This window comes from Mustela nivalis, assembly GCF_964662115.1.
Source record: "Mustela nivalis genome assembly, chromosome: 3".
NCBI lineage: Eukaryota > Metazoa > Chordata > Mammalia > Carnivora > Mustelidae > Mustela > Mustela nivalis.
The window spans coordinates 63,639,822-63,667,749 of record NC_139022.1 but is presented as its reverse complement, the minus strand read 5'-3'; the positions used below and the strand labels follow the sequence as shown (position 1 = coordinate 63,667,749).

The 27,928-nt window shown below is 34.5% G+C and overlaps 1 protein-coding gene across 8 annotated transcripts in view; it reads right to left on the bottom strand.

The window, feature by feature from the left end:
• The window catches only part of KIAA0825, a 405,355-nt gene that overhangs the window by 341,921 nt on the left and 35,506 nt on the right, over nt 1–27,928 (bottom strand). For 7 of the 8 annotated variants that reach the window (XM_082723954.1, XM_082723959.1, XM_082723957.1 and 4 more), the window contains exon 3: nt 10,573–10,704. The exons of the other annotated variant lie outside the window; for it this stretch is intronic. In XM_082723954.1, coding sequence (XP_082580080.1) covers nt 10,573–10,703 — 131 coding nt within the window. In that variant the 5' untranslated portion in view covers nt 10,704. The remainder of the gene's footprint in view (nt 1–10,572; nt 10,705–27,928) is intronic. 8 annotated transcript variants of the gene reach the window in all.

Sequence of the window (27,928 nt, the reverse complement as noted above, 5' to 3'; positions counted from 1 at the left end):
ATTTTTGTCACAAAATTTTCAATGTCGGAACTTCTGATTTTGTTTTTTTGGCTAAATATCTTGTCATTCTGCCATCCACCACACTGTCTATACACCTTGCTCTAAAAGAGCAGGAGTTTGAAGTCTAGAGAGTTATTGCCCGATTACTATTACAAAGGTATTATTTTCAAAATTTAGGATCAAAGTCAGTTTGGTATGTTACCTGACAATTTATCTTTCTTAATTGAGGTCAAAGTTAAGTTCAAAATTAATTTTCAACATCAAAAAGGTAACTTTATTTTCATATATGTGTAGTGGCAATAATGCTGATGGGCATAGTAATTTTGGGTGAGAGGAGGTCTATTAACTTTAGAGGTAGATGATACAAGATCCTAGTCTAGGTTTTCTGAAATAACCTGATACTTGTCTTTATTCTGGTTTAAGTGTCTTCTGATTAATTGTAAGATGCTTCAGATATTCCTTAGCAGCTAGGTCAGTCATGAGAAAATAACCAAGATAATTTAACAAATAGAAATCCAATTAACACATTTATTGTTCGATCCCAAACATTAGGCTAAAAATGTAAATAGTCTAAAAATAGATGCAGAATCTCTTCCCTCAATAGTTTAAATTCCCAAATTTACACCGTTAGTTGGATTAGCAAGAAGTTTCTAAAGCATCTTGTTAGCTTTATCCACTGAAAACATCTATCATGTCTGTCAACAGGAAAATTATTAAATAGTTAATTCACTAAGTGGAATAGAGCCATGAAAATAAAGGAGAAATACAGTTATCAACATGAAAGAATCGAACAAATATACTGAACCAAATAAATTGAACAAATATACTGAGGGAAAAAGGTACAAATGAATATACACAGTATGATATTATCCCTGTAATAGTTGGAAAATATGCAATACAACAGTACATTTTGTTCAGGATTACAAGCATGGGTATTAAAGTGTAAGGAAATGTACCCTAATGATCAACATCATGAAATCCAGGGTGGAGATGAAAGTGGGATGAGACAGGACAGGTACGTAATGAGCCTTAGCAGTACCGGTACTGTTTTATTCCTTAAACTGGGTGGTGGGTATACGAATGTTTATCATAATACACTTTATGCCTTTTCATATGTCTCAATATTTCTTAATAAATTTGAATCCAATGTGCTCAATTATAATGACTCTGAATTATCCAACTTAACGATGTATACAAGTAGATGCACTACTGACAAGCTGTGTGTAAATCAATTTATAAAAACCATTTTTATAATACAATATGCAGCATGCTTTTTTTTTTTTAAAGGATATCTGTGGTAATTTTCTCATTCAACATTCACTCCTGGGTACCTTGAGTGTACAAATGACTTATTGAATAAAGGCATGTTCGATAAACATTAACTGAATGCTGACTATGTGGCAGGTACTGTGATATATACTCGGGAACCAAAGGTGAAGACACGGTCCCATCCCTAAAGGAATCTGTCTAATGAGGGACAGACCTATAAATTAAAAACTATTTTACATTAAGACTTGGTAAGAGGTGTGTACAGTGCTATGCGAGGACACAGGCGGGATCTGCTAAAGGATCTACTATGTGTGTCTGTGGGAGGTATAGAAAACTTTAGAAAAGGAGATTATATGCAAGAATATTGATGCTTTAAAGAAAATGAATGGAATCATTGTACTTAGAATTCCTTGACACCTGACTTGTGAGAATTTAGGGCTGATCATCTAATCTTACTGCCATGTCACTTTAAAACTATATTTATTTGGGGGACGCCTGGGTGGCTCAGTTGGTTAAGCAGCTGCCTTCGGCTCAGGTCATGATCCCAGCGTCCTGGGATTGAGTCCCACATCGGGCTCCTTGCTCAGCAGGGAGCCTGCTTCTCCCTCTGCCTCTGCCTGCCATTCTGTCTGCCTGTGCTCGCTCTCTCCCCCTCTCTCTCTGATAAATAAATAAAATCTTAAAAAAAAAAACTATATTTATTTGAATAATAAAAATAGGAGTTTATTTTTACGGTCACAAGTATATTTATGCATGTATATAGGTGTGTATGTATATAGCGCATTATTTTACTTCCAAAAGGACTGAGGTGTCCTACAGTTACACAGACACCATTCAATACCAACAGCACAAGAGTCTATTGTTATCAGCCCTGGTGTAGCCGAAGACAGGAAAAGGAACTGAGAAAAACAGAAGAGAATATTTATGACATAAAATCTAGAAACCAATTTTATTGTATTCAAGATTTAAAACACACAGTCCCCATCGCTTCTTGGCCTTTTGGCTAAGATCAATGTAAAACACACAGTCCTTATTATTCTACCACAAAACAGTTCAAATGAAAAAGAGTATGTTCCACAGCGAAAAATTATGAGAACTGTTTGATGTTAAGGTTGTAGAAAACTTTTATATATGCTCTCATAGAAAGCTAGAATTTCTTTAAAAAAAAAAAAGGAAGGTTAGAATTTCAATTTTTATTTTTAAAATCAGGGTAGAGGTATCATAGGAGAAATTAAGAACTTTTTATAGTATGGGATATCTAAACATTAAAATTTTAATTTTCTATTTTTGATGCTCTTATTTATACTATATAAGGAACATAAATTCAATGTAAGGAAAAGGCTTTTGTAATCAACTATTACATATTTAAAAGCACAAAGAAATAGTTGTGAGATAAATAGTTTTCCAATTTTTAGGTTAAGCCCAGGTTATCTAACTAGATTACTAAAATTCCCTGGAATTAACAGATAATTAATGGAGATGAGGGCTGATGTATAAAAATTAGTGTGTAATTAAAGTATAAGTCAGCCATGAAATAAAAACTTATTTTCTTAAAACAAATATATTTTTGGATAGTGTTTTTTAAAAGGTTGGGAAAATGATTCATAAAACAATTACTTTAATGGCTAGAAAGTACAGTAAGAAATTAAACATTAATGCAACTGTCTTTTTTATTTCCAAGAGTTTTCGGTCCTTAAGTATACTTTCAAGGAAAAAAACATCCTCAACACCAAATCCTGTTGATGCTATCTCTTTCAATCTTTCTTAAATAGATCCTCCCCTCTCCATTCTAATTATGAAAGACTGGGTTCAGGTTGTTCTTATCTCTCATATGAAATATATTAATAGCCTCCCAAGATGCATGTCTATTGTTAATCCACCTTTTGTTCATTTATTCTATGAGGAAGATATTAAGAAAGAAACTTCTGAGTTAGAACCCTCTGTTATTTGTTGCTTTATACCACCAATCCTCACAACAGCAGTTCAGAGAGGCTCTTGAATGGTCTAGACTGCTTCAAGAAAGTTCAGACCCGAGGTAGGGGATATGCTGACCTAAAAGTCTATAGTGCTTTGGAAAAACTTCAGATGTGAAGTATTCGCCCAACTTCCAAGCCAGACAATCGGTTTGATAAGACCTTACAAAGTAAAGGTAAGAACACTGACGGTCATATTGTGAGGAGGCAGGACAGACAGCATGCCTTCTCATACTGCCTATGGGAGAGAAGACAGTTTTAGCATTGCAAGAAAACAACTCTGCAACAGCTAAGTGTACAAATTCTATGAAATTATCTCATAGATAAACTCTCATAAGGAAGGAAGAATAAACACACGCGTGCATGTATGAAGTAATGGCAGAAAGACTACAAATAATGTAATGTTCATCAAGAGAGAATTGGCTTAATAAATTGCTGCACATCCACACCAGTAAAATCTGAAAGATGAGATATAATCACATGGAGAGATTTTAAAAATATATTAAGTAAAAAAATCCAATTGAAGTATATCATTTAATTCCCATTTATATAAAAAAGTAATATAGCTTTGGGTACACGCATATCTATGCAGAGACTATTTCTGGATAGTTATGCAATAATTTATGAACATAGGTTACCTGTGAAGAATAAAACTAGGAGGGTCAGAGGAGTACTGTTCCTCATCTCTGCCCTGCTGTGCTGAACTTTTCCTCACATATGCCTTTCTCTACTGTCAGAAATTTTCTAGTAGTATGGATTACTTTTGTAATGTAAAAATAGTCAATGGAAAAGAAAACTAGCATTTGATGACAGCTTCTTCTATCATATTCTACTTACCTAACTTCACACTAGCTAAAGATACAGCAAATAAAATAGATGCCTGACAAGCATGCCCAACACACACTTATTGACTATCTTCTAACCTACTCTGTGCCAGGACTGATTGTTTAGGCAGTGCTGAACTGTTCAGGTCTTTAAAGTAAAAATGAAGGAAGTAATAGTCCCAGCTTTCAAATTCCTTCCACCCAACCCCTCAGCTCCCATACCATCCCAAAGAAAGGATATTTTTAGTCATGACACTCTAGAATTAGAACTGTGATTAGAAAACGCTATGATGTTAGTGACTCCTTTTTTTGTTTTTTAAAGATTTTATTTATTTATTAATTTGGCAGAGATCACAAGTAGGCAGAGAGGCAGGCAGAGAGAGAGGGGGAAGCAGGCTCCCTGCTGAGCAGAGAGCTTGACGCAGAGCTCGATCCCAGGAACCTGGGATCATGACCTGAGCAGAAGGCAGAGGCTTAACCCACTGAGCCACCCATACACCCCTAGTGACTCTTTTTTAATTTAAGTTTATTTATTAAAGTCATCTCTACACCCAGCTTGGGGCCCAAACTCATGACCCTGAGATCAAGAGTTGCACGCTCCTCTTACTGAGCCAGTCAGTTGCTCCTCTTGGTGACTCTTTTTAGACAAAGTGCTGTCTCTGCTAAATCCCCAAGGAGGCTCTTTTCCAGGGAAAACTGGCATGGTTGGGTTAGATCTCAAGATATTAACTATGTAAGAGGAAAGATGAGCCAGCCACAGCATGCGCATCTCATTACCATCATTCAGTTCTCTTTTAGTATCTTTCTTCCTTCCTAGTATCTCCTTCTTCCTCTCAGAGCTGGGCCAGGACTTCACCAAGCACCCCTGGTTTTTACCTTAAAAGTGAATCCTTCCCAAGGGCCAATTAACTACCATCCTTCCTGGGAAACAATGGCCTAAATATGGTTGGCCCAATCTTACCAGGTGTGAATTTTTAGTATACTATTATTCACATTTATAAACAGGCAGACACTTGCTTCCCTTTATTTCCCATGGAAAAATGATTGTAATAATATTCTTTAAAAATATCCTCAAATAAACATTTGTTATTGCCTTACACATATTTGAGCAAGAACGGATGAAGCTAACACATACAAAAATAAAAATTACACTTTAAAATAATGTCAAACACTTATAATACAAGTATTGGTTGAAACAATCATTTAATAATCATCTAATGGCACCACTGGCCCCAAAATTTACCCTACTACTCAGCCTCCTAAAGCAGACATTGAGGGAACACAACACAGGACTATGGAGAAAAGAGTCAGGAACACCACAGACATTCAAATTGTACAGCTAGTAGTGACAGAAAATGATGAGAAGAAAGTGGCTCCATAGGCCACCATGAAACACGGGATGACCCCTCACCTTCTCCCTTACCTCCACTTCTACCTGCATGTATCACAGGACGGCAGGTGGAAAGCTCCAGTGGGAGGTCTGCATACATGTAAAAAGTAGAAAATGTAAATGGGGTGAGGCAAAGTCTAAGGCTGCTGAGCTGCTGAGGCCCAGGCTGCTAGCTGTCTTCCTGGAAGCATAATCAGTCCTGAGGAGGACAAGAGTAGTGAGGAGGGCCCAGGTAGGGGAAATTGGAAAGTGCCTATTTAAGTCTTACTTTGGTTTCAAGGATAGATGGGGAAACCTTCCAGGTTTCTTTCCATGTAGCCTACTCATGTCCAATAATTTAGGAGAAGAGGTAGGAATTCTATCAGATGAAATAGAAAAGAATGGAGAACACAAAAGAGAAGTACATACACTGAAGTTTAAAAAGTATTAATTTGCGGGACCCCGGGATGGCTCAGTGGGTTAAAGCCTCTGCCTTCAGCTCAGGTCATGATCCCAGGGTCCTGGGATCGAGCCCTGCATCAGGCTCTCTGCTCAGCAAGAAGACTGCTTCCCTTCCTCTCTCTCTGCCTGCCTCTTGGCCAACTTGTGATCTCTGTCAGTCAAATAAATAAATATAATCTTTAAAAAAACCTATTAAATTTGTATCCTCTTGTTATTACTATATAAATGCCAAAATACTGCCAGAAATAATCAAACTCTGCTCAGTCTGAAATGACTAATTCTCATTTTATATAATTTGGTATGGCCAAAAATATATTAATGTGAATGTGTGTGTCCACTGGCATGGTTCTACCATGACAAGCTCTAAGTTGATAGTTTATCTGAAGATTTCTTTTGGTTCATAACTTAGGCCATCATGTGGAAACCATCCCCCCCAATTTCATATATAAATACACACAAAAATAAGCATTATGTGAAAAGTAAATGTAATCTATGGAATATGTATCCTCTGTAAATAAGCATGATCAAATTTATAGAAACCATGTATCCAATGTTCTGTGACAATTTCATGCCTCTCATCCTTGCCCCCATCTCCTGGATTAAGACAAGTCTTATCCATAACACTTTCTATTCTTTCTTTGGGTTAAAAAAAGAGGGGTCAGTAATCCTGTACCAATAGCAGGAAAATTTAGGTCTTGAGGGACACCCATAGAAAATAGAGGGGCACCTGGGTGGCACAGTCAGTTCAGTGTCTGCTTTTGGCTCAGGTCATGATCCCAGGCTCTTGGGATGAAGCCCCACATTGGGCTCACTGCTCAGAGTGGAGTCTACTTCTCCCTCTGCCTCTGTCTCTGCTCCTCCCCCGGCTTGTGCTCTATTTTTCAAATAAATAAATAAAATCTTAAAAAAAATAAACTTTAAATAAAATCTTAAAAAAATAAACTTTAGAAAATAGAAAGGTAAAATAAAATTTTAAAGATATAATTTTATCTAACTGAACATTAAGAGAAAATCATTCTATGTCATATAGTGATCCTAGTAAAACTTATACACCTCAGTATCTTGTTCAACTATTAAGTTCCATTTAGCTCAAAATATATTTCAATGCCATGTGCAGTTTTCAGTTACAGAACTAAGTTGAGTTTGTGGCTACAACATACATAGTACCCCTCTTTGGCAGGTTATTTACCTTCCTGTTACCAATTCTGATATGTATTAGAAGTAAATGATTCACCATCATTGAGTTCCACAGTCAGACCCAAGCGTCACCCAGCTCTGACTTGAATGGAAATGACTATGTTAAAGGGAAAATGGTCTGAGAGAAGGACAGCCTCTCTTGAAGGGCAAGGGAAGGTTCACCGACCTCTGGGCACTCTACTTCATTGTGGAGAATCACTGCTTTGGGGAGGCAAAAGACCTTATGGCCCATAAAACCTGATGATATTAAGAAGAAGGAAGGAATTTACACTTAGAATCCAGGGTCACTGCTAGAAATACAACTTTAAAAATTCAAGGGTAAGGAAAAATACTATATTTAAAAATGAATTACTAATGTTCTTTCCTTTAAAAAGTATCTGGTAAACCCAAATCATACAGATGTTCATTACTTATTCAATGTACACCATTGAGAGATAAATAGAACTGTTAGAATACAAAAACACCAAGGGTAATTCAACTACTGCAATGTAAGTGTGGCATAACTGATTCGTCATGACATACAATTTTCTAAAAGCTATTCTGTTAGAAGGCAATAAATGAGTGCATAAATGATTTACATTCTTCTGAACCATGGTTATTATTCAGTATTTTGTTCTTAAAAATATATATACCCTCTACTATTATGTTTATTCTCTAGAGTATAATAAAAACATAATTGAATTTGATGAAAAATAGACTTTATTCTAAATGTAGCATAGAGCACATACAACTACTCCCTTATTTTATCCCTCGTGAAGATCAATGGTCACTTGAGGTGGTTATGTTCTAGGTTTGTTTTAATATATGGGCAATAAAATATTTTTAATTTAAAAATTATATCCTTATATTCCATGTCATATTTTCTTTTTAATAACATCTGAGTTTTGACCTAAATAACAACTTATGAATGCAAAATACAATATTTTAATCACTGTTTTACTTCTAAGCATGATTTCTTATTGACCAGGTAGGGCAGGAAATTAACTACAGATGGTTTAGCAAATAAAAATGAAGCAGTCTATAACAAAAGCGTCAGAGTTCAGTGATTTGTTTTGTTTTGAAAAACCCTAAATGTTATTATAAAGACAGGTTACCTCTTAACAAATATTTAAAATTTGTTTTAATATAACCATTTCTGGAATTTAGATAAATGACTTGTAAATATATTTAAGCTAGTATTACTTTCATTTATAAGTTTCTTTGGGTTAAGAATTGTGCCATAAAATATATTAATATATAATATATAAATTATATAAATATGCAATTTCACTAAAGTTTAATACAGTTATTTATATTTATATATAAATTATAATACATAGGCTATAGTATGTTAAATCATATATATGCCATCTTTATAAAAACATACATAAACACACATATGTGTATGTATGTACGTGTGTGTGCATATATATATACATATATATGTGTATATATAGGCAATGCAAATGCAAATTCAAAATAAGAGGCTTAATTCTCCCTGTTGAAAATAAGGGAACAAACTTCTCTTTCTTCCTTTTTTTTAAAGTATCTTAGAAATCTGTAATTTTAAGAATTTTTTCAACTCTATGAAATGTGTCCCTTGAAAGACTAGAGAGACCTTTCATCAGCTTTCTCAGCCAGGACTATATTTCCTAAGAACCTGAAAGCCATCTTTTCGAAATGCAAACAACCAAGGGAGACGGTTCCCTGGCTCTGAGTTCCTACCCAAGAATAGGAGCCTAACTTCAGTACATGCTTTGTTCCAAGCTACAAAATCATATCTTGTCATGAGGATATGAGAAGTGTGTTTCTTCTCGGGATAAAAGCAATTAGCTAACACAGGTATCCTTTAACACAGGTAAAGTTATGATGACCTATGCATGTAAATGTGCTACCAAATCCTCCACTTGAAGCCTAACTATCACTTAGCTTGAAACCATGTTTGTAATGAGTTGTACCTACTGGCTTATATAAAGGGATGAGATTCCCAGCTCTTTCTTTGCATTCTCTTAGCAGAATGCCTGTGATAGGCACTGCACCCTAGTTTAATGCCTGTTGAATAACAGCAGTGTTTTTGTTCTCTTCTGCCTTTTTGGAGAGAATATCTGGGATGGGAGATTTTGTTTTTAATTATAATTCCCCAACATTATGTTTTCTTTTGAATTTAAGTTATTTATGCCCTTTGTTATGACAAAAAATTGACTGCATTCTTAAATAAAACATTAAGGAAAAGAAATCACAGGAACATTTCACTTGCTTGGTTTAGTTTCTTTGACAATTCAATACAACTAGTCCTTAAATTTTAAAAAAGGAAATGCTATGAATCATTCTACACTAGAAATTTTTACTGTAGTTTGCATATTTATAATCTACATGAGGTGACTTATTAGAACATTTAACTAAAAGGATTCAAATAAGTGAACTGCCTTGACTGACTCTAAGATCCACAAACATATAAAGACAAAGTCCTTTCTGTCAAAAAACATATATGGGGGTGCCTGGGTGACTCAGTGGGTTAAAGCCTCTGCTTTCGGCTCAGGTCATGATCCCAGAGTCTTGGGATCGAGCCCCACATCGGGCTCTTTGCTCAGCAAGGAGCCTGCTTCCCCCTCTCTCTCTGCCTGCCTCTCTGCCTGCATGTGATCTCGCTCTGTCAAATAAATAAATAAAATCTTTAAAACAACAACAACAACAACAAAACCCCTTTTACGAATGGCAAACTCCTTAGCTGTCCTTGCCACCCTCCTTGCCACCCTTAGTGTTTGGTAGCACTAACTTTAGGAGCAGGTGATGAAGACTAACCTTGCATAGCAATTCTCTATGGGGTCTCTAGCCTTCCGAGTGAAAAAGGAACATACAATGACAAATATTACATAAAAATAATATATTTTTCATGTTCTGTTTTCAACAACTCAAGAAATCCATGGCCTTATACTAAACCATTTTATTTTAACATCTTAATTTCAAATTTTTAATTTCTATGCTTATCTTTCAAGTGAGGATGCATAATGCTAAGCATATTAATGAAAATCCAGGCCATCAATATTGGCAAACTCTAAGAAATTAATAGAGATTCAATAAACTTTAATTTACCTATTTGAAAGCAGTGCCTAAAGTTTTGAGTCTTATTAAAAGTACTAAGCAGTTGGTTAAGTGTCCACCTTTGGCTCAAGTGGTGATCCCAGGATTCTGAGATAGAGAGGGGCTCCCTGCTTCCCTCTCTGCCCCACCCATCGTGTGTGTGTGTGCGCGTGCCTGTGCTCTCTCTCTCTTTCTCTCAAAAAAATAAATAAAATCTTAAAAAAAAATTATTAATCAGATAAAGAAAAATCATGTTAAATTCTTGGGGGGGGGGAGGTTTAATCAATTCTTTTCAGGAGAATTAATGATACTAAACCTAAAATGATCTAAAAGTATTTAACACTAAAACTAGACTAGGTAAAAGTATGTGTGAATGAAATATGAAACCAACTTATTTTAAGTAATTAGCAGTATTTACCTTGTAGCATTTTGTTCTATCTCTTCATCAATGTCACTGAAGATCTGCTTAAACTCCAAGTCTCCAGGAAATGAATCTAACAGACAATGTAGGTCAAAAGAATTATGGGAATATTCATTTCCACAATCCATTCTGAGGAATAAGAATAAAAAACATGTCAGTTCCTCTAAAATAAAGAAAAAAAAAAACCAAAAACCAAAAAACAACAACCCTCCAGTTGTGATACTAAACCAAAATAGAAATTTCTACTTATAGGTAAAAAGAAATATAGCAGTAGGAAAACTAGGATACTATTAAACTACGCAGAATGTTTGGTTATTTAATTTTCATGAGGTGTGACCTAATTTTCCTACCCCTCTACAGTTTGAAAGCTGTACAAAACAGCACCCCTCAGAGTACTTAAGCATCCTCCTGCTTCTCACTGTAACCAAGAGCTCTAAAGGAAATCATATAGCCTCCTAGACCACTGTGACCAAGGGTGGTGGCAGCAGAATTCAACTTCTTCCCTCTACTCTTATTGAATAGTGATTGACCCGAAGTCCTAACTTCAGAATTTTAAGTGTCATCCCCTAGCCCTGTTTGCGTGTGAAGAAGGCAAAATTTTCCTTGAGTTCCTCTATCACCCCTGTCAACCTAAATAACTATAACTAACTAAAACTTACATATGCCACTCTTGCTAGAGAGAGATGCATTTTTCCACTATGAGATCATTCTTTCAGTCAGTCCATATATACTCTTGAATGTTTGATATATAAAAGGCACTGCTCCTGAAGCCAGGATGAAGTTGTAACAAGTCAAAGTCCCTGCCTTCATGGAGTTTTTAATCTGTTTTAAGAGCACTTAAGCAGGGGCGCCTGGGTGGCTCAGTGGGTTAAAGCCTCTGCCTTTGGCTGGGTCATGGTCCTGGGGTCCTGGGATCAGCCAGCATCGAGCTCTCTGCTCTGCAGGGGGCCTGCCCTCACCCCCGCCTACTTCTCTGCCTACTTGTGATCTCTGTCTGTCAAATGAATAAATAAAATCTTAAAAAAAAAAAAAGAGCACATAAACATATACTTCATAAAAGATCACATGCTAAGAAGTACTATGAGCACAAGTAGAGCAGGGCAATGACTAAAAATAATGGAGATGGGGCAGAATGTGAACCATTTTATTTAGGAATATGTTATTTTTGGACATAAAATAGTGCTTATAAATTATGCAATGACTGATGGTATAAATGAATAAGAAATTTAAACATTACATCATTAAAAATATACATGGAATAAATATTAATAAGATAAAGGTGAAGGGGATGTGAATAAATACAAAAATACCTGAAAAATTATCTAAAAATTTTTACAGAGGCTAGCTACAATACTAATAGGCTTCCTCATCTTCAATTATTTAATTACAAGAAATTCAGCTAATTTATTATCCTATAATGAAATAGCTGAAGATTTCTCATAGGCATCATCTGGAACTTCAATGAAGTAGCCTTGGGGTAAAGCTTTTTTTTAATTTAAATTTTTTAGAGATTTTATTTTAAAAGGAAAATATCCAACCAAAACATTTTAATATAAAAGCCTATGGCATCACAAGGTTTTTCATTTATAACTCAGCTCCAAAAACAGAATTATCACAAAAATAAAATATTAAAATTTTTATACACTTAGATCATCCTACACTTAGATCATCCTTTCAAAATATTTTCCAGTACAAGGTATAATATCTCGTTGTGAACAAATAATTACTTATAATGTGTCATAATAAATGCTAATTTGAAAACAGGCTAAAAAATAGTCAAAAAATTATAAGCTAAATGGTATAATACTGTATATACATCAGAAGTTCTACATCTTGAGTGGATAATATATATATCTATATATAGATATATATCTATATCTGTATATCTATGTATAGATATGGATATATGTATACATAGATATATCTATAGATACATAGATATATCTATAGATATATAGATCTATACATAGATACATATATATAGATAGTATTTATAAAAATATAAATACTACACAGCCATCATAAAACAAAATCTTGCCATTTACAACAACGTGGATGGAACTAGAGGGTATTATGCTAAGCAAAATAAGTCAATCAGAGAAAGACAATTATATGATCTCATTCATATGAGCAATTTGAGAAGACAGAAGATCTTAGGGGAAGGGAGGGAAAAACAAAACAAGATGAAACCAGAGGGGGAGACAAACCATCTTTCTCAGGAAACAAACTGAGGGTTGCTGGAGGGAGGGGGTGGGAGGGATGGGGTGGCTGGGCGATGAACATTGGGGACAGTATGCATTATGGTGAGAAAATAAATAATAATAATAATAATAAAAGAAGAAGTTCTACATCTTTAGGGCACCAAAACTTCAATACTTCCATATAACCAATGAGTCTGAGATCCTGAGATCCTCAGCTCAACTAGTTACAGCTATTATCATAATATTTTCTTTATACTAAATCCAACGGTTAATATTACTAATAATGAGTTCAGCTTCTATATTTGCATATTTTTTAATCTCTTGGGGTAGTTCAGATGATCAGCCATTCAACAATTGTTATAAAAGTAAAACCTCACCTTTGCTATGAAAAAATTTGATTGGCTGAGGGCTTTGTAGGAAACTCAAACTTAGTAAACATGTTGTAGCTAGCCTCTCTAATAAAACCAGTTGCATATTAATACTCTGTTCAGACTTGTCTTACTTGGTCAATACTATAAAGCCCCATTAGTTCAAATTCTACATATTCAAAACAAGAAAAAGGTATAGAAGTCAGCTTAAATATAAGAGCAAAATAGCAATATGATTATGTATCCACTATGTACAAAATAATACACATCATCTTCCTTACACCTCATAATAACTCTATATAATAGTTATTATCCTCAATGATAGGGGAGGGAATGTGAGCCCAGAGATTGATTAACATGCACATGTTTCATAGCAGCTACCTAGTGTTAAGAGTAGAATTTGAACGGATCTATTTGGTTTTAAAATTTAAGGGTGTCTGGTGTCTTGAGAAATGAATCACTTACTGCATACAAAACACAGTTTTGGAGAAATATTACCCAAAATGTTAAAATGGTTATCCCTCAATATTTAGACTACAGTTGATATTTATTTTCTTCTTTATACTTAGAATTTTCCTATATTTTGGCAGTAAGTACTTATTTTTGCATGTTAAAAAGTAAAATTCAACCAAGTGAATTTGAAGATCTAATTCGCTTTGCTAAATGATGACTCAGCAGCACCACATCTAGCAAATAGAGAAGCATTCCCAGGAATTGTACAAAATGGAAAGATTTTATTGAACAGGGTAGGGGCATAACAGTAATTAGTAAAAGAAAAGGACTGTTCCAGGGCTGCCTGGGTGGCTCAGTTGGTTAAGCAACTGCCTTCAGCTCAGGTCATGATCCCAGAGTCCCAGGATCGATTCCTGCATCAGGCTCCCAGCTCCATGGGGAGTCTGCTTCTCCCTTTAACCTTCTCTCCTCTCATTCTCTCTCACTCTCTCCTTTAAAAAAGAAAAAGAAAAGGACTGTTCCAGATTCCAGACCAGGCTGTTTTCTAGGGGAAGTAGCAAGGGGTTTTATCATGCAGATTACGTACTCTTATTTATTTATTTATTTGTTTGTTTGTTTGTTTGTTTATTTTACAGAGAGAGAGACAGAGAGATATCACAAGTAGGCAGAGAGGCAGGCAGAGAGAGAGGGGGAAACAGGCTCCTCGCTGAGCAAAGAGCCCGATTCGGGGCTCGATCCCAGGACCCTGAGATCATGACCTGAGCTGAAGGCAGAGGCTTAACCCACTGAGCCACCCAGCCCCCCCCCCCACACACACACACTCTTTCTTTACGAGATGGAGAGGACACAGGTGACAAGACATATTGGCACTGATAGAAAGAAAAGCTTCCTAATTGACCACATTTCTGATGGAAGTTGAATTGCAATTAGATTGGATATTAAACCCCAGTTTGAAAACTTGGTCTGAGAGACACCTTTTTGGGCCTGCGGTTTTCTTTTTTCAAATATGTAATTAGGAAAAATATTTAACAGAGGAATTATGCCCACTCTCAAGGGGCTTTTAATCTCTTATTTTACATTTTGTCTTCATTTGAAACATTTTCCAATCTTAAAACCTCTCTTGCCAATTTCAGTTTATCATTCCTCTCAAAATCTAACTCAAAACTCACATAATTCCTAAATTCCTCTTGACTAACTGTGAATATTTCATCAAGCTTTTCACATTATTTTGTAGTTTTTGTGCTTGCAAATGCTGTTAAAAGAAATCTGTTCTTCTGTGTTATTGTGGTATTAAATGTGTGTTACACCTTTCATTGAAACGAGTTCTGGAGTAAAAACAACAATGGACTGAAACATGTTGAGCATTCAGATGGGGTTTGGGACATGATTTTGAAGGATACCCAATATACACAGTTGTGTGATTTTCTCTGTCTAACCTCAGTAGAGAAGTTAATCAATAAATACAACGAATACATTAAGGGAATGCCATTTGACAACAACAGGGTACCAGAATGAGGATGGTTCAGAGCTTTCACATGACTAGCATCTACCTGTGATGTTTCTGTATTTAAGATACCGTTCTAAGGTGATGAAGGACAATAGAAAAGTAAAGAGGTAAAGAGGCAGCAGGTTTAAAATTCTGTGTGATAGAATAAGAGAAAACCTCATGGGCAAAATAGAATAGGATGAGGAAATTAACCAGAATGAAGAGAGATTCACAGGACCAACAAGAGAAATAAATTAAAAGGGGAAAGTAGGCTGTGGTAAGTAATGCTCAAGTTTGAACTTTTAAGTTCAAAACTTTTTGAAGTTTGAAAAAAGTTTGAACTTTTAAGTGGTAGAACAGAATGGCAGTGATCCCTGCAGGATAGTGGTGACAAAAAGCACACACTGAATGGGAATGAGTACAGGCACTAGTCCTCTCACTTCCTTCCATGCACTCCATGGGCATAGGTTGTGACACTGTGCCTGGGCATCGTGAGGGGGGCAGGGAGGAAGAAAGAAAAGAGGGAGATTGGATAGTGTCTCCTCTAAAGGAGTAGAGGCAGTAAAGAAAAATAAGGCAATAAAAAAGGAGCCAGTAGAAAGAGCACTGTTATTCTCTAAGTAAAAATAACTATGACCTTCACAACAAAAAAAGTGAATAATTAAGGGACTAATGTAACTTGACAATTATCTCAGTGGTACGTCGGAAATGCAGAAAAACCTTCAGAAAATTTGAAGGGAGGAAGGAAGTGGCTATGGAGTTGTGGGTCAAGATTGAGCTTCACATTCTGATTATGTTTCTGTACTACTATTATCCTGTTGTCATAATGAATGAAGTCTCTTATCCTAATCCGTGATCAACCAAAAATGGGAGTTGAAACTTTATTTAAAGTACAGTAACTTTGTTTTTGAAATTATCATTCCACAGTACTATTTTTAAATGTTCATTCTCCTGTAATGTTTCTGACCATTTAAAATATAAGATTAAAAAAACAGTGCTTAATATTTCAAACAAATATTAATAGCCAATCTAATATTAATTATTGCCTTTTAAAAAAGAGTAATGTTTGAAGAATTATATCTAAGCCAAACATCTGTAGATCAAGTTTCAGCCACAGGCAAATTATAACAGTTGAGTTATAAATTCCTAAGAACAGTGACTATAATAAAATATGTACATATTATAAGCACAGCCAGAAAACATTAAAATAAAGCAATAAAAAAAAGTCAAACCTCATGTGATCAAAAGAAAGCCCACAAAAGTAATTTTGGAATATCACTTGTCTTTTAACATATTTTAAAATGATACCTTTCTAACCTAGGGTCTCTTTTTCATTATTTAAACACATAGAATGATTAGAATCCTCATTTTATCTTTTTTTTCCTGTGTCTTCAATAATAAATATCTAGAATGCCATGTTTCTTATAACCAACCAAATGTATGCTTTCTCTTAATCATCTATACACTTAGAAAAAGTGAAAAAAGATAGACAGACCAACCATTGGGAAAAAATCTACACTGCAAATGAATTAGTAAAGGGGAAACATTAGGACCACGTGACTTCTCCTCCATGAAAAAGCCCAGAAAGGAAGGTCACATGCCTTTTCAGACCTATGCACAAACTGTGGACTTAATCTGTCCACCAGCTCTAGTTTACCTTAAGTCCTACTGTCTAGCCTAAATAAACATGTTTAAAGAGCATGGTAAGGAAATGTTTTAATTAATTAAAAATTTATGTTCCACATTTAACTAAACAAGTTTCAAAATGTTCCATGATACTAAAATACTTTTAACTCTAAACACTACTGAATCAAGAATCAATAGATTTGAGTTCTGATCCTAGCTCCGTTAATGTGACTTTAAATCACTTGATCTCTCAAGAGAGACAAAGCTCACATTCCTCATTTATAAAGTGAGATGGATGGATTTATTAGGCTCTGAGGTTTCTTCTAGCTATAACTTTTCTGTATTCTATAAGGAATGGCAGGAGGAGGACATATTTCTGAATACCCCCCTCAAATTAACTCTTCCAATGGACTATTTCAATCATTAATAATATCATTCTTCCTGTGTCATGCACTCAGAGCAAATTTTAATTATTTCCTTTTCTCTTCCCCAGGACTGTTACATGAAAAGCTTACATTGAATCTATAGCTCAGCAAGAAATAAGATGTGAAAAGAGGAAATGTGAGGCAGCAAGTAATAGGTAGATGCCCATACTGATGTTTCCCCCCAAGCCCCCAGATTTCTAAAATATTCTAAGAAGCAGCTAGCCCAAGTCTCTGAGCTCCCTTAACTTGGCATACTCTTCACTTAACAGAAGATGTAAAAGACCAGCTGACTTTGGGTATTATGCCTCCACAAGGAACAGGATGACAGTAGGGAATCACACCTTCACAGACATCACGTATCCCTGACCTATTATTTTTTGTATTTTTAAAAAATTCTTTGTATTATTATTGCTGGTTTGATTTGAGTTGCTGGTTTGAAGAAAGAAAAAAAAGCAGACTGAAAACAAATTTTGTCCAGTTTTTTTCCCTCTAGTCTGGCTCATTTTTACTTTTCCACCCATACCTAGTCACAAAGTAGTTCTGAATCATTCACAAAGTCCTGTCATTATCATAAATATTATAAATTTGCTAAAAATCAGTATCATAATTTTCCCTAGGTCTTAAAAATTTCATCAGTGTATTCACTTATTGAGACATGGATTAAAGGTATGGTGGCTAAATAGTGATTTTAATGATAATTACAGCTAACTTTTACATAGGATTTTTATGGACCATAGACTGTTCTAAGTACTTTATATGTATGAACAATTTTGATTCTTACCATAATTCTATGGGATAGGTACTATTATATTCTCCACATGAAAGATGTACAAACGTAGGCACAGAAAGTTTTCTTTGAGTTGCCCAAGATTACTTGCATAGGAAGTGGCAAAACTGGGATTGCAACTGTTTGAAATGGTTTCCTTAATCCCAATGCTATAAACCGCCCCCTGCATAGACTTGTACTTAAAAAAAAAAAAAAATCATTATTTTACATCTTATATGTATTGACTTATTTACCACCATATGTAATTGACAGCTTTCCCTAGGACCATTATAAATCTCCTTCATTATGAAACCAATTTCCAAAAATAATTTTTTTAAAATTTTTAAAAAATTTTTAAAAATTTATTTGACAGACAGAAATCACAAGTAGGCAGAGAGGCAGGCAGAGAGAGAGGGGGAAGGCAGGCTCCCTGCTGAGCAGAGAGCCTGATGTGGGGCTTGATGCAGGGCTCGATCCCAGGACTCTGCTGAAGGCAGAGGCTTTAACCCACTGAGCCACCCAGGTGCTCCCCAAAATAAATTTTTTAAGGCAATATCTTGTCCCTGTGGTATTTCAAAGTCACCAAAATTTATTTCTGTTCATCAATTACTAGAAGTTGAAATTTTAATGTTTTAGCCTCTCCAAAGACTGAGATACAACCCAAAAGGATCTCAATTTGTTGATAGTCATCTAAAATACCTATGCATTAAAGTCTTATATTAGGAAATATAGAACTTGATATTCTTTTCTTTATTTTCTCAACTCTCATCTATGTGTTAGGATTCCTACCACAGACTGGTGTGCTTTCTATTAAAAATTGTGGAAATTCTGATTATTTTAGTTGTATGAGTGGGACTGTTAATATACATCCAATAAGTAAGCATATTAACATGTTATGGCTATTAAAATCCCCTCTGTAACTCCTCAGTAAGTAATTTAAATGTGTATGTATGAGGTAGAAATTGACAGGATCAGTCAGAATACACTTATTGTAGCTTGACAAGCAAACAGAATTAATTGTCATATGTTTTACCCACAAACCTGACACTACTTTATTTTTCAATGCACTTCTCTTTCTAGAAAATATTTTTATTTATTAACTCTATAATCTTTAATATGCAATCCTAGCCATCTCTTGCTTTAATCCAACAGTGAAACCAAGATAATGTGAAACCAAATTTTAATTCCACATTCTTTTATAACTTAGCACTCACACATTTCACATCAATTAAAAGTCATAAAATTATTATATATTTTTAGATTAGATCTAAAGATAGTCAAAAATCATGGGGTTAAGGATTAACTAATGAATTTCCAGGCAGAGTAAAAACCTTATTAATTTGGAAAGTAGTACAGTAGAAAGTTTAAGTTATGGAGTATTTTTAAAAAGGAACTGTACTGCATATCAACTAGAAATAATAAATACTGCCTATAAGATGTGTTGATTACATTTTTAAGAAATTTTCTTTGAATAACTAGGTAAGAATGATTTAAACTTAGTATGTACTTTGTATTTAAATTGGTTCTTCAAAAGAATGTAGGTCTTAAAGTATGTTCCAAGGATTTAAGAATTTCTCCTAAAATGCTGTTAATAATATTAATAGTATTACTAGTATATTCACTAACTAGTCCTGTGTCATCAATATCCCCTTCATCTGCCTATAAACATGTTCGTTTCTTGCTTTTTAGAAACCAACAAAACCTTCCCTAGAACCTCCTTCTATTCATAACCCAACATCTGCAAACAGTAGTCCATATTTCTTCAACTTTTATCTCCTCTCTTATTTACTTCTCAATTCAGAACAATCTGGTTTCTGCCTCTATCCTTGCACTGAAAGTGACAAAATATTTTTCCATTCCTGTCATACTTAATCTCTGCACTATTTGGTACAGACAGCTACTCCTTTCTTGACATTCCTCTCTTGCCAATCTTCCTAAGTATTATGGCTTCCTAGTACCTTTCTTGTCCCTTACACATTAACTCACAGGCTCCTGGTAGGAGTTCCCAATTTAGGTAGCTGTCCAGCTCAAGTTTCTCTTTATAATCTGATAGACAATTCAGGGATATACAATGGTGGTCAATTTTTATGCTAGAGGATCCAGCTTTCCTGTCATAACTAATTATCCAAGATTAGACATCTGACCCAAATTGAACCATCAGATGCAAAGAAATCCTGAAATTTAGAATGAAGGGTGGAACAGGGAACCACTTAGTGGTATACCAACCAAGTTAAATCCAGCCTCCCAAGAGAAAGTACATGGATTTTTTCCTGAGGGCCTATAATTGCCCACTTCCTTTCCTTCTGAGATTAAAAGTTCATATAGTTGTTTTGAGGGGTATTTTTGGTTTGATTCTGTCAGAGACACACAATAAATCTTCCTATTCCACTGAACAAGAGCCACTGTTTTTTTCTTTGCTTAAATTAACCTAATTAACTTAATTAACTAGTTTTGTGTGAGTTCTCTCTAGAGTTCTCTCTAGAATCTGCTTCTCATTTTAACTACTTTCCCTAAACATTCTTCTTTCAAAGCTACTGTTTCTTTTTCATTTAACCAGAGTAGATTTTGTTTTTTTCTAAAGTATTTTAATTTTTAGATATTCTGTTTTACTTTTATTTATTTGGATTTTGTCCTTCTCAAATCTCAAAAACTCTATTCCTATTATTTCTCAGGCTGAATTCTTCCCATATATCCTTACTCTCCTTGTCTGACATGGGAAAGAAAATACAGAAAGTTTTCCTCCTTTTCTCTTCCAGTTCATTTCAGGCTGGAATCTTCTTATTCTACATTTTTTTTAATTGATTAACCTCATCCATCTATTTTCCCTATGCTGAAAATTTAAAGTCTATATCACTAATCTAGTTCTTCCTCCAAAATCTTAACACATAATTCCAAACATTTGTGAGGCATATTGCTGTTTCAAAGGTCCTTTGAACACAACAAGTCCAAAATTTAATATAAAATCCTTTCTGTAAACTGGGTTCTCTTCCTATATTACAGGGTCACTGCCTCCCCTAATCTCTCTCCTCTTCCTTGCCTTACTAACTTCAATTAGGTGTCAGTCGAGTATAGCACCGTCTGTGTTTTCTATGGCCAGCAAACTATGAATGGTCTTTACATTTCTAAAGAGTTGTAAAATTAAAAAGAAATAAAAAGAATATGCCACCGTGGCCAAATGCAGTCCATAAACCCTAAAATATTTACTATCTGGCCCTTAAGAGAAAAAGTTTGCTGACTTCTGTCTCAAATGATCACCAAATTTTTTTACCCTTTCTCTTCCCTAATATATTAAATGGTAACCAGATGCTCTCAATTTGATTTCTTCTTCTGTGTGGATCCAGTATCTTAAATCTGACATTATCTTTTGCTGAAAAAAAAGGGGGAAAACCTCCTATCTGGCATCCAATACTCACACCTCATGGTTTAATAAGAAATACATATTTGGTTATTGCTCCTTTGTCTCCCCCTACCTCCCACCTCACTTTGTCTAAGAATCTCTTCCATTTGGCCCTTCCTGAATTGTATCCTTTATAAAAATATTGTAACCAGAACTACAGCACTTTTTTGATTTCTGTGAGTCATTCTAATGACTTACTGAACCTGAGAAAGGGGCTGTGGGACCCTCAACTCTGTAGTTAGCGGGGCACAAGTGGGCATCCCCTGGAGATGCCGTTTGAGGCTCTCATGTAATGTGGGGCAGTCTTGTGGGACAGAGCCATTAACCTGTGGGGTCTGTGTTAGCTACAGATAGTGTCAGAATTGAATTTAACTGAACTGTAGGACACAGAGTTTGTGTCCAATGTGCATATCAGCATTGAACTTCTTGTCTTATGAATGAAACTGGATCATTTCACTACCTGGCTTAAATACCACTGAAGGTTTCCACAATGCATAAGACAACTCCAGGCTTTTTACTTTGTTTACATATATAGTTCTTCATATTTAAATATATTTTTCTGCCATAATAGTCCTTGATTAACAACTTGAAATAGCGTCCTAGCTGTAGCTCCCTCTACTAAGGACATTTTCAGTAAAAAATTATATTTATGGGAGGTATTTACTTCATCAGTGTCCATAGTATTATTTATAGGCCACTAGTATTATTTATAGGCCACATATAAGTATAACATAATTTGTTTATGATCTTTAAACAAAAAAGTTACCTACCATGGTGGCTTAAACATTTTTAAATGCTTCTCAACAATTAAGCTATTTTTAAAAAAATTGTGAAGAGGTAAGAAAATATACTATTGAAAAATTAAGATTCAACATTTAAGCTATCAAATAATATTTAAATGTGATACTCTTTCTAGTTTCCATCTACACACAAAAAAATAAATTAGATGAAAATTATCTTTAGGGACCCTTCTAATTTTAAAATTCTATTATTTTAATCATGTGATCTATTTCTCTAATATTTAATCTTCTGTTTTATTGTCTTTGCAGTATATTTTTAAATTCTATAGTTTAATAGAAAATTTGTTGTCGGTTAAGGCAAATTCATATCAAGTGACCTATAAATCTATTTAAAAAGCAATCAGTGAAAATAAATATAGGATTTCTTCATGTTAAATCAGAAAATCCATCACTATACTTGCTTTTTACTTTATTTGCTGCTTAACGTATCTCAACAGTGAATCTATCATATCAACATAGTCATCATGATCCAAGCTGCAAATAATAGAGAGTGTCAGTGTCAATTTTGCTTTCTCACACTTGCTTCCCTTCAGTTCATCTGATTTTAATAATCCCTGTCAAACCACAAACAGTCCAAATTACCTTCATGACACAGAAGCTTTCAAAGAGCAGACAGAATCTCAACTTTCATTTAGCAACTACAAAAGAAAGCTGTCCAGCTGGACAAATATTATTTCCACACTTGACAATCTCTACAGTTGAGCATGCATTTTAATTTTAACTAAACCTGCCAGGAGTTTGATGTGAGCTTCTTGTTTTGTGTAGATTGACTCACAGGATTATCAGACCAATGACTGTAATTGTGATGAAAGAACCCAGCATTTTTCTACTAAAAGAGAAATCATATACCAAAGCTGAAGGATCAAAATGAACATGTAAGATATAATGAGGCATATATTACAGGAGGAAAACTACTTAAATTAGATGGTTTAATCTTTAAATAAAGTGTATACATACAGAATACATTTTCTTTTCTAGTAGTCTCCATACCCAATGTGAGGGTTGAACTCACAACCGTAAGATCAAGCATCATGCGTTCTACTGACAGAGCCAGATAGTCACCCCCAGAATATATTCTTGATACAATTTTAAAAAGAAAAAGCTAGTAAGTAAAAATAAAATGTAAGAAAGTTAAAATTTTGTCTATGGATTACATTGAAAAACAGGTTCTAAGAATAAAATAAAAAGAGATTTTTTTTAATTGTTTTGGGCTGACTTGGTGAATATTTAAATTTCTAGAACAGGTCTATGTATCAAATTATTTAATAAAACTGATGTTCTTGGCAAGACATTAAAAAGTCCACTCTAAACTAATCAACATGTCCTTGTACAAAATAAAACTTTTTAAAAAGTCACAGTAAAAATAAATAAAGATACTGAGTTTGTAGAAAAATATTAAAATAAAAGTTAGAGTATAGAACTATACAACTTTATGAAAGACTTTTATCTTAGAAGTTTGTTAAATTTAAGTCTGAAAGTTTCAAATGATAAACTATTTCTGGGAACTTTTCCTGTCTTAGCAAGGCCTAAATTCCTCCTACAGCTAATCCACTGATTATTAGAGCTCTGTTTCTCCCCCAACTCTATCTTGGACAACACAGCTGTATTCTTTACCAGCTCCTCTCTCTTTCTCTTCCTGTTGGTCTTTGTACTGGACAGATTAACCCACATCCACGTCTTCTGCTACAATGTGTATGCTGGAGCAGCTGTTCTAACCGTCCAACTCCATACTGGGTAACTCTCTTGGATGTTCCACAGGTACCTCAAACTCAACATGACCCCAGAAAATCTTATCATCTGCCCTCTGAAACTTCCTTTCTTCCTTGAGGTCCCTATGACACCACTAGCAACTCAGGTATTCATGTCACTGAATGGGAGTCGTCTTCCACATTCTGACTTTCTCTCATTAAGTGCACAGCCAAATGATCAGTTTTTTCTGTCATCTCTCATCATCCATTTCCTACTGCTCCTGTGTAGTTTCAAACTCCATCATCTCCTTCTACTTCATTTTCTATCCTACCACTAGTCAGATCTTTGTAAAACAGAGACAAGAGTCAGTGTTCACAGCAAGATTTTAAGTCTACAGGACTGGGAGAAAAGTCATATTCTCAAGAGAAAGAAAAATCAGAAGAAGGAATTAATTTGTAGAGGGGATCACCCAAACCAAGATGTGATTTAGAATAAAACAATTAGTGAAAGGAACTAAAATTATATCATTTTTCAAATCTTATTAACCAGTTAAATGGTTTTATTTTATCTGTGGACCTATATAATATTTAAAAACAATTTTCAAAAATAACTTACTTTCAAAAAATTCTTATAGCTGTGCTCACTAAAGTAAAAAGCCTATATTCTTTCAATATTAAAAGTATACACAGATTCATTTTCATATACTTTTTAAAAATATTTATTTATTTTAGAGAAAGAGAGACAGAGTGAGCACACATACTGGGGGGGGAGGGGAGAGAGGGAGAGACAGACAATCTCAAGCAGACTCTTGGCTGAGCAAGGAGCCGGACTTGGGTTTTGATCTCATTAGCCTGAGATCATAATATCATAACCTGAGTGGAAATCAAGAATTGGATGCTTAGTTGACTGAGCCACCCAGGCATCCCTCATTTTCATACACTTTAAACAATTTCTTAGTTGTATCTGTTAAAGATATTTTTCTGAGGAAAGTACTTTTTTATAATTGTATTATTTTTATATTTTTCCAAATTGCACTTCAGGGTTAGTAAATCTCTCTTTTTTTTTAATGGTGACATTGACTTTTTTTTTAAAGATTTGAGAGAGAGCAAGAGAGCACAAGCAGGCAAGTGAGGGGAGGGGCAGGGGAGATATAGAATATTCTCAAGCAGACTCCCCACAGAGTGCAGAACAACACAGGGTCTCAATCTCAGGACGCCAAGATCATGACCTAGCCAAAACTAAGAGTTGGTTGCTTAACCAACTGAGCCACCCAGGCACTCCAAGGGCAAGGAAATTTTATATACCTATATATACAGTAAATTGTTTAGACACAGTAAATTGTTGATACCTATATATCGTCTTCCTCAGGTGTTAAGTTACCTGGTGAATTTATTAAGTTCACAGCAAATTTTGCTAAATGAAGAATATCCTCAATTTTAATAATACAGTATATGAGTATTTAACCCAAATATTCTTAAAAGTACTAGTTTTTGGTTTCTTTGTCTCCAGGCAGAGTGACTTTTTTGGACAAATAATTAAAAAAAAAAATCTCAAATACCCATAAATTAAATTTCTGAAATTAAAAAAAAAAATCCTCATCAAATATTTATGGTTATTTTTTAATGTTTTGCTAAATTTAGATGCTACAGAATTATAGGACTTCCCAGTTCAACTTTACTCTGAACTAGAATATCAATTTATATAATTTTTAAAAATGTAAGTTCCATGAAGAGATTTTTCTCATAAGTCTATGTATTTCAAAACACAATTATGGAATTCTACAACTAAATCTTGTACATGGGGCACCTGGGTGGCTCAGTTGTTAAGCCTCAGCCTTTGGCTCAGGTCATGATCCCAGAGTCCTGGGATCGAGGCCCACTCCCCATGCTTGTGTTCCCACTCTCACTGTGTCTCTCTCTGTCAAATGAACAAATAAAAATCTTTAAAAAAATAATAAAAAATAAAAGAAAAATAAATAAATCTTGTACATCATTTGAGTTCTCATCATTTAATTTGTTCAGTTTCTCCTTTAATTTCATGGGGATACATTTCAAGGTCTTCCTATATATGAGCTTTGTTTTCAACAATTCCCTAAATGCTTCACATAAAATGATTTTTTTTTCCCCACCATTTGTTCAACACTTTCATTAAAGATTTCTAACCGATTTTGAAAACATTAACACACAAAAAAAATTGAGAATAATTTTACAAGAGTATTTAATACTGGGCACCTGAGTGGCTCAGTTGGTTAAGTGTCTGTCTTTGGCTCAGGTCATGATCCCAAGGTCCCGGGATGGAGCCCCATGTGGGGCTTCCTACTCAATGGGGAGTCTGCTTCTCCCTCTTCCTCTGCCCTTTCCCCTGCCTGTGCACACTGTCTCTGCACACTGTCTCATGCTCTCTCTCTCTCAAATAAATAAATAAAATCCTAAGAAAAAAAAGAATATTTAATATCATAATAGGTACTTAAAGTCAATTTTAAAGTACAGTAATTCTTTAACGTTTCAAGCATTTCTAAAATCGAAAAAAAAGAAAAAGTATATACTACCATGCTTAAGTTATTTCTGTTTTCTTCAAAAGCAGTCTAATCATAAAAAGTTAAGGCTGGTTATCTTATGTACTTAAATCTTATGTACATATAAATCTTATGTTCATATAAACATTTATACTTTTTGACAAGCACATCTCCTAGTTAGATTGGTAGATTTTGCAGATTTGGGGGGTGTAATTACAAATTATCATGTCATCACAACATATTTCAAGTGAATTCTCTTCACAGGTTCTATTTAAAAATTTTTATGATGTTATGTTCCATCACAAGATATTTTTAATATCACCAAGACTAAAAAATTTATCATATTGTAGTTTGGAATTCAATTTATAATAGTATCCATAATAATGCCAAGTAGTTAATCTTTTACAAAATAAACTTTTAAATGTTTTACACTGATTCCATGAATTAGACATGAAACTTGAACCATTATTGGAATTAATTCCTTTTTCATTAGAAGTATCCAAGGATACTGATGTAAAACTGGCACTATCTAACTGCTAAAAAGTTCTATTAATGGAGCCAATACATTAACGGCTATTGATTCACCTTTTATATATGAACAAGAAAACTCATAATTGTAAATGAGAGAAATAAATTTAGAACAGCCACCGGATCTAAGTGAAAAGTAAAGTTTCACAGAGTGGTACACAAATGTACCTTTTGCACCTAAGTATTAAAGGTAGCTTTTTCAGGCACAATCTTATGACTGTGCAAGAGATGTTGATTCTTCAACAGATAGACATCTTATTTTCATGTGATCAATGATGTTATTATAGACCCACTGTGTGAGTTACACATTAATTCATTTCAGCAAGTCAAAGGAAATTCAATGCCCCTCATCAGGGTCCCTCCTCAGCAAGGAGTCTGCTTCCCCTTCTCTCTTCCCCCGCTGTTGCTCACTCCCGCTCTCTCTCTCAAATAAATAAAATATTTAAAAAATAAAAATTAAAAAATGATAAATCTGAGAGAAATGCTAAGCCGGATGAAATATGACAAAAGGCAGAAAATGATACTATTTTGGGCAAACTGGATATATGATATGATATCAGAATACATGGTATTTCAAATAAAAATATAATATAAATAAAATGGACCTCATGTATACATAAAAATGGTAATCCAGCCCTCTTTGGCATGACATGAAAATATTACCAGAGAGCTGTATTATTTCATTTAAAAAAAATAGGTTATAGAACTATTATACACACCATGACACAGTAAAATATTTTTGAAACAAACAAACCAACCCAAAATATCAGGAAGGAAATTTAACAAACTATTAGTGCTAATCTGTGGGCAGTGAACTAAAATGGCACACGAAAAAAGGAAATTTTTACTCTTAATAACTTCCTATATTTATTTGAACTTAGTATAATGAACATGTCTTAATTTTTACACAAAAGGCAAAAACAAATATAAAAAATACAAAAAATACTATAAGACCTCAACTAATTTAGTATCCACTGAGTGGTACAAGTAACGAATGACCTAGAATCCTGCAATGGGAACTTCCTTCAAGGCAGAGGAAATCGAGACGGCAAGCCACCCAGAAAAAGGAAGAGGAAAGCGTTCCTAAAGGGAGGAGCCC